The sequence below is a fragment of the Mus caroli genome, chromosome 8 (genome assembly GCF_900094665.2).
Source record: "Mus caroli chromosome 8, CAROLI_EIJ_v1.1, whole genome shotgun sequence".
Lineage (NCBI taxonomy): Eukaryota > Metazoa > Chordata > Mammalia > Rodentia > Muridae > Mus > Mus caroli.
The window spans coordinates 98,579,652-98,591,705 of NC_034577.1; the positions used below are offsets into that span (position 1 = coordinate 98,579,652).

A 12,054-nucleotide genomic window follows, 5' to 3' on the forward strand; every position below is an offset into this window, starting at 1 on the left:
TGTACCTCAGGCACACCACTTTGGTCTCCCCTCCAGTGTACCTCAGGCACACCACTTTGGTCTCACCTCCAGTGTACCTCAGGCACACCACTTTGCTCTCACCTCCAGTGTACCTCAGGCACACCACTTTGCTCTCACCTCCAGTGTACCTCAGGCACACCACTTTGGTCTCCTTAGGGTTGAACTTGGGCTGTGAGGTGGAGGTGGCTGGTGGCCTCTTTCCAGCAGAAAGCTCCCTTCCAGTTTTTACATGCTGTTTGGCAAAGTTTTTGAAATGTGATTGTTTTTCACTTTGGGCCTCTGGTGAATGGAGGACAATTCAGTGCTGGATGCTGGAAAGAGGCCAGGAAAGAAGCAGGCGTGTGTTGGAAAAATCTGGCTTGAGGGTGGGAAGGGAAGGAGAGATCTGTGGGACAGACTCTTCCACATCTTTTAGAAGAGGATCCAGGGATGGTCTTTCCTAACAAATACACCCTGCCTGTTTCTCTCTCGTTTAGGATGTGGATGCTAGGGATTGAACCCAGGCCTTGTACAGATTAGAAAGCACAGCATCTCTGAGGTCCAGTGCTGCCCTGCCTCCCTTTTTCTCTTAAGATGGTCTCAGTCGGATACTCAGATTGGCTTTGAACACTGTTGTAGCATAGGCTGGCCCTTGGGATTCTTCTGCCTCAGCTCAAGGTTACAAACCTATGCCACTAGGCCAGGCTGGCTCCACTTCTCTTCTTCCTTCTCTTCTTCCTCTTCCTCTTCTGCTTATTTTGTGTGTATGGGTTGTTTAGGAAATACCGGGTATTAAACCAGTGCCAGTCATGAGCTTTGCTCCCACCTCTGCCTTGTGAGTGCTGGCATTAAAGGAGTCTTCTTATTTATTTATTTATTTATTTATTTATTTATTTATTTTGAAGCAGGGTTCCATGTAGCCCAAGGTGGCCTCAAATTTTCCATGTAAGTAAAACTGGCCTTAAAATCCGGATCCTTCTTTCCCTACCTCCTGAGTGCTCAGCTTAAAGTGTTGTCCTCTTACTCTCTCTCTTAGTTAGTCTAGGTTGGCCTGGAACCTCATTATAACACATAGCCAAGAATAACCCAGAACTCTCTCCTAGAGGTAGGAGGATCAGGAGTTCAAGGCCATCCTCAGTTCTATGAAGAGTTGGAGCAGATTTTGTTAGAACCAAAGAGGAAAGTTAAAAGCAAAACAGAAGTAAAGCTGAGTGGTGAGTGCAGACTGACGGTGTGGCATGTGTGCTGTGTGTAGAGTGGCAGGGCTTTCTTGGCGTGGTCAGGCCTGGGCTCCTTACATCCTGAGCACCGAGAAGAAGAAGGTGGATCTGGAGGCATGGCTCACTTGCCATCCAGAGTACCCAAGTTCAGGATCCACACAGTGGCTCACAACTGCATGCAGTTCCACTTCTAGGGCATCCAACACCCATGGGCCTCTCTGGGCAGCTACACGCCCTTGGTGCACATAAGAACTCATGTAGGTATGCATACAAGTAAATTAAAAGCAAATTAATAAGTAATTATTAAAAAACCTAAACAAACAAGGAAAGAAAACAGTGAATCAACCAGTCTTTACAGCCCAGTGTCCACGACAGACAAATGGATAAGTAGAGGGTAGAGCTGTTTAATGGAGCAACATTCAGCCACAAAAGGGAACATACGCATTACAGTGACCTGAAACACTCCATGAAAGAAAGCAGTTACAAGACTACACACAGGTCGCGTGACTGCATTTGTATGAATTGTCTGGAGTAAGCAAATCCACCATGACAAAAATAGGCTGATGTTTGCCTGGAGCTGGGGGAGGGGAGGTGGGCTAGTATTGACAGGGTTTATTTGGGAGTGATGAAATGGTCTGGAATCGGAGCTGATGGCAGCTCAGCTCCAATGCTAATAAAAACCCACTACAATATGTGCCTTAAAAGGATGAGTTTGGAGTGAGGGATGGAGCATAGTGTGTTCGAGGAAAGCCCTGGGTTCTGTCTCCAGCTTCTCACAAACCAGGTTTGATGGTGTGTGTCTGTCTTGCCTACGGAGGCAAGAGGATCTGAAGTTTAAGGTTACATAGTAAGTCTGAAATCAATCTTGGCTAAAGAGTATTTGTCTTTTTTTTTTTCTTTCAAGACAGGGTCTCTCAATGTAGCTCAGGCTGTCCTGGAATTCACTATATAGATTAGACTGGCCTTGAACTCACAGAGGTCTGCCTGCTTCTGTCTCCTGAGTGCTGTGATTAAAGGTGTGCATTACTACACTCATTTAAGAGAATTTATTTTTTAAAAAGAGGACAGTAAGCTGGATATGGTAATGCATGCCCTTAGCCCCCAGCACTTGGAGGCAGAGGCAGGTGGATGTCTGAGTTTGAGGCCAGTCTGGTCTACAGAGCATGTTCACAGTAGCCAGGGTTACACAAAGAAACCCTGTCTCAAAAACAAAACAAAACAAAACAAAACAACAACAAAAAAAGGAGAATAAATTTATGGCATATGAATTATGGTTCAGGAATAATAATTAGAGATGGCTCACTCTTGTTTCAAATGCACCCTCTGTGTCTGGCAGGCCGAGTCATGATTCTGAGATAGTGCAAGGTCTGGGGTGTAGCTTAGTATTAGAATACTTAACTGGTAAGCCTGAGGTTCTGGGCTTGATGCTCTGCAGAAAAGATACAAGGATACTTAACTGGTAAGCCTGAGGTTCTGGGCTTGATGCTCTGCAGAAAAGATACAAGGAAAAGAAGGATTCTTGTAGCCAAACTCCATCTCTTACCTTGTGTCATTGAACTTCCCTTTGTTTCCAGCTGGGCACATGAAAAGTTTTCTGTACTGGAGCTTGAACCCAGGGCCTTGCTGTGCTGTGCCAAGCCACATCCCAGCATTACTAAGTGTGAGGTACCAACAGGCTGATGGTCTGTGTGCTAGGACCTCAGTGAAGAAAGTGGTTCAGAGCTGGGCGTGGTGGCGCACGCCTTTAACCCCAGCACTTGGGAGGCAGAGGCAGGTGGATTTCTGAGTTCGAGGCCAGCCTGGTCTACACAGTGAGTTCCAGGACAGCCAGGACTACACAGAGAAACCCTGTCTCGAAAACAAACCAACAAACAAACAAACAAACAAACAGGCAGGGGACTTGGAGCAGCCAGTGCTCCCTGCTTCCCATGTAGTCTTTTATTTCTTTTTCTTTTTTTTTTTTTTTTCAGTCTTTTATTTATTTATTTTTGACGCTGGTTTCTGTGTGGCCCTGCTATCCTGGAACTTTCTTTGTAGACCAGGCTGGCCTCAAACTCAGAGGTCTACTTGCCTCTGCCTTCTGAGTTTAAATAAAGGTTGATGAGTTCAAGGCCATCATGGGCTATAGGAGACGATGTCTTAAAAAACAAAATGTGGGTCTGGAGAGATGGCTCAGCGGGTAAGAGCACTGACTGCTCTTCCAAAGGTCATGAGTTCAAATCCCAGCAACCACATGGTGGCTCACAACCATCCTTAATAAGATCTGATGCCCTCTTCTAGTGTGTCTGAAGACAGCTACAGTGTACTTAGATATAATAATAAATAAATCTTTAAAAAAAACAAAAACAAAATGTGGGGCTGCAGAAGGAGCTCAGGAGTTAGGAGCACTAGCATGGAGTGGGAAGGACTGAAGCATGGATCCAGCACCTGGGTAACAGCTGCTGTTCCTGGCATGCTTGAACCCTATCCTGGTGCAGCACTGAGACAGGAGCATTACTGGGAGCTGCTACCTTCCAGTTTAGCCAATGAAACTTGAGTCCCAGCTTCAAGAAGAGACCTTGCCTCACAGGAGTAAGGAGAGTGATAGAGGATGACACAGCAGCATCCCTTTCTGGCCTCCAATGCACATAAGTACGTGTGCTTACACACACAGGTTAAAAAAAAAAAAAAAACAACTTAAAACAAAGCTGCCTGTCAAGCCTTGCGTGGATAGTTAAGCTCAGAGGTAAAATGCCATTTTATTTATTTAGAAATTGTGTGAATCGACTTACATTGGAAAAGGACAGGAGTTTTGCTGTCTTCCCCACCTTTCAATGGCCGAGTACTGTCTGCAGAGGTGAAGTCTGTATATCTAGCCCTTGGTCTCCTTTCTCCCCTGCCTGTCTCGGGCACATAAGCCATTTTTCTGACTTTCTTTTCTTTCTTCTCTTCTCCCTCCTTCCTGTTTACTCTCCCCTACTCTGTCTTTCAGAGGCACATGTAAACATGTCCTCATTACTAGCTGGAAAGAGTTACTAGTCCTCTGCGTTTCTGAGTCACATTGGAACACACTCTGTGTTCAGGTTTTATAAGCTCCCTTTAGTCTTGCGGTACAGCCCATTGCTAGCCCCAGACTCTGGCATCTATCTAGACCTCCTGTCTGGTGTTCACTGATGCGTATGGACACACCCGGCACACTGTCTTCACCCTCTAGTTGTGTGGTTCATTTTCTTTACGGGCACATAGGAGGGTTTTACAGTTCACATAGCTTCCCTTGCAATGGTCAGGTGGTATCTGGCTAATTGGATCTGGAATGGCAGACAAAGCTCACATCAGTGTTCATAAATGGCGGGCTGTAATTATGAAGGACTGGAGAGAGATGGTGTTGGTGGAGTTTTGGGGCCCATTTCTCCTAATTCTCAGCTGGCCTTGCTCTCCCTGAGCTTGCTCGTTTTTTTTTTTTTTTTTTTTTTTTTTTTTTTTTTCTGACTTCTTTCCTTTTGTTTCTTCTCCTTCTCCTTCCCCCCTCCACCTCCCCTCTCATCCTTCCCCCTCCCCATCCTTCTTCTTCTCCTCCCTCTCCCTCTCTCTCCTTCTCCTTTTTATTGGATATTTTATTTATTTACACTTCCTTGTGAGCTTTCTTTTTGCACTTGTCTTTGCTTTTGTTTTGGGCATTAGTTGTAGATCAAGGTACTTTGTTTTTCTCCTTAACAAATCCATGTGGAAGCTCCAGGTTTCATTGTCTGGACCTTTGGACCAAAGGCCAAAGGTCAGGAGAGCAAGCTGCTTCAGAACCTACCCTTACTGCAGTTGCCTTAGGGAAGGGAGTGTCCGAACCCGACATCAAGATTTTAAAGTCTATAAATAGTGGGTTTCCAGCTCTGCCAGCCTAAGCCTCAGTTCATGCACTGACCCCAGGGCATTCGATATGCTGTCATTTCCCCTTAAAACTGTAGTTCATTTAGAAAACATGCTCAGGCTTACGGATGGCTCAGAGGTGGAGATAACTCTCCTGAGAGCTCTGGCGTGGGTCTGCAGGGTGACGCAGTGGTTAAGACCACTGCTGGTTGTTCTGGATGACCCAGGTTCTGTTTCCAACACCCACACGGTGAGTCACGCCCATTCATAACTCCAGGTCCAGGATTCAACGCAAGCCTTTTCCTGGCTTCTGTGGGCACCAGACATGCAAAACGGTTCACATACATGCACACAGGCAAAACACTCATACACATAACATAAAAATCTAAAAATGTCTAAAGCATTAAAAGATAAATGTTGCTCACACAGTTAGAGTTTCTCAGTCTCTGTTTCAGTTCCTGTTGTGGCGGAGGGACCTTATGGTTTAGTGTCAGTGACTCTGTCCTCTCCATGCCGCCATGTTTCCTTACACTGTATGTCCCCTGTGACAAAGCTCACAGGTTCACTGTGCCTAGGCTGCACGCCCCTCCTCCTCTCCTCCCCCTGCCCCTGTTCAGGAATAGTGAATGTGATTTGGATCCTCATCTTTCCAGGGTGGTGTAGCCCCATTTTAGAAACAACTTAAAAAGCAGAAAGGCCCCCAGAGAGTTGTGGGTTCTAGAAGCTAGCACTTAAGGCATGAGAGCTCATGTCGGGTCCAGTGTTGTCTGCTCAGTCATGGGGAGGGGACTGAAAATCACTGTTGGAGGTGGTAACAGGATTCTGGGGATCTTGAGCTATAGAATACTGTACTGTTTTTTTTTTTTGTTTTTTTGTTTTTGTTTTTTTTGAGACAGGGTTTCTCTGTGTAGTCCTGGCTGTTCTGGAACTCACTTTGTAGACCAGGCTGGCCTCGAACTCAGAAATCCTCCTGCCTTTGCCTTCCAAGTGCTGGGATTAAAGGCGTGTACCACCACTGCCCGGCTTAGTTTTTGTTTTGTTTTGTTTTAATCTAAGGAGCATTCTGGAGGTTTCCACCAGAGTTAAAGTATCTAGGGTTAGAGGTATAGTTCTGGCAGAGGGCTTGCCCGTCCTGAATACAGCTCTGGGTTGATGGTTTGTTTTATTTTGTTTTTGTAATCTAGACTAGCTTTGAACTTGTCACCTCTGGAGTGCTGCTGGAATTCTAGGTGTGTGCTACGACATGCAGCCCTTACAGTGTTTTAGAGGCTGAGTCCTACTGTGTAGCCCACACTGACCTTGAACTCACAGTGTTCCTCCTGTCTTTCAAGCTCTAGGATGATATATGCATACCACAGCGCTCAGCCGCGTGCTGCTTTAATGGCAGCAGTTTCACAGATAGCAACACCCACCTGTCACTCACGTCTCACTGTGGTCACGCTTGCATTGAAGGTGCTGCAGCCAAGACACCATTGGTGCTGCGGCCACAAGGGCTGTCACACACAGTCTTGGGAGAACACTTCAGTTCACAATCCTTGAAGGAGCTGCCTGTGTGGTGCACAACTTGGTCCCAGCACTCAGGAGGCTGAGACAGGAGGATCTCTGTGAGTTAGAGGCCAGTCTGGTCTACAAGAGTGTGTCAGGAAAGCCAGAGCTACATAGTGAGACTGTGTCTCAGAAAACAAACAAGACAACTGAGAACTTGCTGTATTTTTATATTTTACAAGTTTGCATTCATGTGCATGTCTATGCATGTTTGCAGGTGCCTGCAGAGCGTTGGATCCCCTGGAGTTGGAGTAATAAGGAGTTGTGAGTTGCTTGACATTTGTGTGGGCACTAAATTCAGGTCCTCGGAAGGAGTAGAATATGCTCTGAACAGCTGAGCCATCTTCAGCTCCTAGTTATTATTATTGTCCCTATGTACTTACTGTGTGTGTGTGTGTGTGTGTGTGTGTGGTGTGTGTGGTGTGTGTAGGGGGTAGGGAGATGCAAGTGCCATAGTGTTTGTGGTCATCAGAGGCCAGGGGACATCTCTGTGGAGCCGGTTTTCTCCTTCCCCTGTGTGTGTTCGGCTCTATAGATTGAACTCAGGTCTCCAGGCTTGTGTGACATGTGTCATAGCTACATCTTGCCAGCCCATCTGACTCTTGAGATTGTCTTTTCATATTCTCACCTTTGGAGTGTGCACGTGCCACATGCTGAAGACAAGTACGTGAGCACTTCTTGAATCTAGAGCAGAATTGTTGCTTTTTCCCCCGTGAAATATGATTTTTCCTTTAGAAAACAACTGAGAAACACGTTGGAGTTATTAGATTTGTGAAGTTGGCGGACATTTTCTTCAAACTGAGCGAAGCAAACCTGACACTCTGAGGAAAATGACTGACAGTTACTGTTTCCAGTAACAAAATCGTTCTTACAAGAAAATTAGAATTTTGGGCCACTCTACCACGACAAGCTTGACAGCTTTCTGCTGTTTGGAGGCCTGTCTGATGAGATCACCGAGCACATTGACAAATGTGATTTTTTAAAGTTGTATAATGAAATGTGTTAAGGTTTAGAATATCCAAACAGCTCAAGGAACCAATATTTTCTAAATGAAACCCGATGATGTTCCAAGGATCACATTTGAGTATAAGAATTCTGTTTTAGGTGAACTTCTGCATTTAACCACATGAGTGGCAGACACCTGTCAGGTGCTATCAGACAACTTTGCATGGCTTTATTAGCCATTTGGCATCACTGGAGAGGTGTTCAGTCAGGTCTTTAGGTTCAGTGACCCATAAAAAAACTGGCTTAGTTGTCTGTCTCTTTGTTTATTTATTTATTTATATTTTTGGAGACAAGATGTCTATATGTAGTCCTGGCTGTTCTGGAACTTACTATGTAGACTGTGCTGGCCTTGAACTCACTCTACAACTGAGAATGACCTTGCCCGTCTATGGCCTCCACCTTTCAAGCCCTGGGATTATAAACTTGTGCGGTCATACAGATTGCAGGCATGGATCATCATACCTGTCCTGGGATTGAGGCCTCCTTTTAAATTTTTAATATTTATTTATTTAATTTTATGTGTGTGAGTATTTTGCTTGCATCTATGTCTGCATTCCATGTGCATGCCTGATGCCCTTGGAGCTGAGAAGAAGGCATCAGGCTCCTTAGAACTGGAGTTACAGATGGTTGAGAAGTGCTGTGTGGGTGCTGGGAGTTGAACCCAGGTCCTCTGCAAGGATCACAAGCGTTCTTAAGCACTGAGCCATTTCCCCAGCTCTTTGGGTTGGGCTCTTCAGTTTCCTCCTCAGCTGCTGACTAACCCTGCCACTCTGCTTCCTTTGCAGTTCCATTGTGATGACATGGCATCTGCCAGCTCCAGCCGGGCAGGAGTGGCCCTGCCTTTTGAGAAGTCTCAGCTTACCCTGAAAGGTGAGCGTCATTGCATGAAGTATTTGAGGCACAGCTGTCTGGAGAGTCAGGTGTTCTGAAACAATTCAGGAAATTAGCATTTGTCTCAGAAGATTACCACGCTATAACTAGAGTTCTTGGAAAAGAAGGCAAATAATGAGGCTGTGGGGAACGTAGACCTTTTGGCTAAAATGCTCCGAGATGGTTGATTCCTTTGTGTCTAGGGCTCCCCCTCTGTACATTAATGCTCTAGGTGATCCCATCCAGCCTCATAGCTTTAAATGCCTTCAGTAAAAGGTCACTCTCAGATTGGTGTCTGTAGCCTAGACCTTTCCTGAAACTCCCAGTATTCACAGAAAGTGTCCAGGTCTGGAACCGTGCTTCTGCCTTCTTCTCATCGCTCATGTTGGCCTGGCAGTGAAGCCAGCACCTAGTGTTTAGCACTCCTCCCCAGTCCTGTTGTCCGCCCTAGCCGGTAGCACTCTGTTCTGGAGTAAGGTCCTAGACCTGCCTTTCTGATTCTGCCCTTTGTCTTCTTTCCTTGGTGCTGTGGTTGCACAGCAACCAGTAGCCTTGTTAAAGTGTAAGCCTCATCTCTGCATTTCAGCGCAATGCTGATGAGCACTGTTTTCTCATGCATGTCCTCGTCCCTCTGCATTCGTGTCACCTGCGCCGTTCTGGCCTCCCTACACGCTGACTCTGGGCCATTGCCCTGGCCATCTGAGTGAAATGCTTTTAGCTTGCTTTGTTCTTTACACAGAAGTCACCCTTCAGTGAGGCCTTCCCCACTAAGTTCCTCACATCTGTCTCCCCCAGTTTATTCTTTTCTTTAAGGTTGTCATTGCTCAACATCTGTGTACTTCTATTAAAGGTACTTGGGGAATGAGCCTAAGGCCTCAGAGTCTTGCCAGTTTGACTTGGGGAATGTAGCTTAGTTGTTAGAGTTTGCCTAGCATGCACGCAGTAGGACTGGGCTCAGTGCTCCTGAATAAACTGGGTGCTGTGGTGTGTGCCCATAATCCCAGAACTCCAGAGCTGGAGGCAGATTAGAAGTTCAAAGTCATCCTTAGCTACATAGACAGTTGGAGGCCAGCTTGGGATATGTGAGACCCTGTCTCAAACCAAACCGTACCAACCAACAAACCAACCAAACCAAACCAAACCAAACCAACCAAACTAAACCAAACCAAACCAGGGAAAAAGCTAGAGTACAAAAACCCGAACTAAAACCAAAATCAGGACAAGAGGAAAAGCCTGTCTGGAGAGAGCTGAGAGCATTGACTTGGGGAGAGTTGGTTCCTGCCTCAGACCTGCTTTTCACTAACTTGGATTGCAGGGAAGTTAATTCGGTTCCCTGAACTTAGATGGCCCAGCTGTGAAGTAAAGAAATTGAATTTCATTTTCTCCCCAAGATTTCTTTTTTTTTTTTTTAAGATTTTATTTATTTATTTATTTTATGTAAGTACACTGCAGCTGTCCCCAGACACCCCAGAAAAGGGTGTCAGATCTCATTATGGATGGTTGCAAGCCATCATGTGGTTGCTGGGATTTGAACTCAGGACCTTCAGAAGAGCAGTCAGTGCTCTTAACCGCTGAGGCATCTCTCCACCCCCCACCCCCCAAGATTTCTTTGTATTTTATAGGTATGTGTGTTTTCCTGCATATCTGTATGTTTACTACATGCATGAATGGTACCTGTGGGGACTGGAAGACAGCATCAGTTCCCTGGAACTGGAACTACAGATGGCTGTAAGCTGCTTTGTGGGTGTTGGGGGCTGGATTCAGGTCCTTTGCGAGAGTGATGTGTTCATAACCCCTGAGCCATCTACAGGGTCTCATTGTGTAGTCCTGCCGAGGTAGCCTGAAACTCACTGTGTAGACTAGACTGGCTTTGAACTCACAGAAATCCACATGGCTCTGCCTCCTGTGTTCCAGAACTAAAGGTGTAGACTACCAGGCCTGGCAGGAACTTGTTGATTTTAGGGAGATTTTTCTAGGACTGAATGAAACATGTTCCTGTTTTTAAAAGTTAAGATATGCAGTGCTCCTATCTCACCACAAGATGGCGTCAGCTAGCCTTGATGTACATGCAAAGCAGTACATTTTCCACTTAGGTCTCATGTCTGTGACAAACCTCTATTCTCAGCCCCATCCCTGTTGCCTGTTAGCCCTAAATGTTTTTTGTTTTGTTTCTTGATTTCTCCCTACTGTAGCTTTTCGGTTTTGGAGTAGTTACTGCTTCATAGAACCCAGGGGGTGACTAGACCTTTGTAGGACTTGTCACCTTCTCAAAGGATCTGGGAAGGGGCTTTACTTCCTCAATAGAAGAGACTGCAGGGGAGGTTAGGCTTGTTACTGGGGGTGAGGAACATCAGTTATAGCCTCTGCCTTGGGCACAGGGTGGACATGTAGATGTGTTCCCTCTGATAGACCTGCATTTCCCACTGTGGGTCATGAATGCTATGGGATAGGTGTCCCATGGAAGATGAAGTTTGTTGCCTTTACGTTCCATGGATTTGTACCAGTCTGTTGGTGATAAATGACTATGACAAGTGCTGCTATGTGCTAGGAATAGTGACGTATGTCTGTAATCTCAGTGCCGGGGAGACAGAGGCCATTTATGGCTGAGTAGTAGGTTCAAGTCAGCCTGTGCGGTACAGTGAGGTGCTGCTATTTACAACCAGGAAAGAAACCAAACCAAACCAAAACGAGAGCAGAGGGAGAGACAGAGAGAGAAAGAAAGAAAGGAAGGAAGGAAGAAAGAAAGAAAGAAAGAAAGAGGGAGGGAGGGCAGGAGAGACAGACAGAGACAGAGAGACAGACAGGCAGACAGGCAGACCCACAGACAGACACACATGAGGGCTGTACACAGAACAGGCAGTAGAGTGGCTGACCACCATAGAGTGTGTTCAGCCTTACTGCTACATGAAGAAGAGCCGCAGAGCATATAAGCAGAGCCCAGGAATAGTATACAGCTGGGATGGATTCAGGTTGCTGGGGCACATGCTGGGGCATAGCTCCCTCTGTATAACTGGCGTGAGCCTCCCTCCCCCATACACTCTGGCCAGGCTGACCTAGAACTCTCTGTAGTCAGATGATCCTTTTATTCCAATCTCTCCAGTCAGTGCGATTACAGACATGAGGGACTTTGCCTGGCTTTTTTGTTTTGATTTTTGTGACTAGCTCTGTCCGGCCTGGAACACCTTGTGTAGACCAGGCCGGCCTTGAACCTGCAGCACTCCTGTTCTTCCTCTGCTGCTGGGATTGCAGGCGTATGTCCCCATCCCAGCCTTGTTTCCTCCTGGGTACAGTCAGGGAGACGGAATATTCCTGCTTCATGAGTTGGGGGCTCCATATGGTGTGTGCCTTGCAGCGTCCACGGTAACTCTTGATTGAGTCTTAGTGATTGATTTTATTTCTAAAAAAATGGTTTGCCAAAAGCGAGGAAGCAGCACTGCACTTTGCAGTGTGGCCAAATGGAGATGCTCAGGGGCAGTGCAGGGCGTCCCTGAGGGCGTCCAGAACCCTGACTGGCGACGACGGACGCTCCCAAACCTTAAAGGAGGCTCAGCTGCTCTGAGGAGCCACGCTTGTG

General features: G+C 46.3%; 1 protein-coding gene across 1 annotated transcript in view; it reads left to right on the forward strand.

Moving 5' to 3' along the window:
* Nucleotides 1-12,054, forward strand: part of Wwp2 (WW domain containing E3 ubiquitin protein ligase 2) — a 118,073-nt gene that overhangs the window by 8,152 nt on the left and 97,867 nt on the right. Inside the window, exon 2 of the mRNA XM_021171082.2 lies at nt 8,396-8,480. Within this exon, the coding sequence (XP_021026741.1) occupies nt 8,411-8,480 (70 nt within the window). The 5' untranslated portion in view covers nt 8,396-8,410. The remainder of the gene's footprint in view (nt 1-8,395; nt 8,481-12,054) is intronic.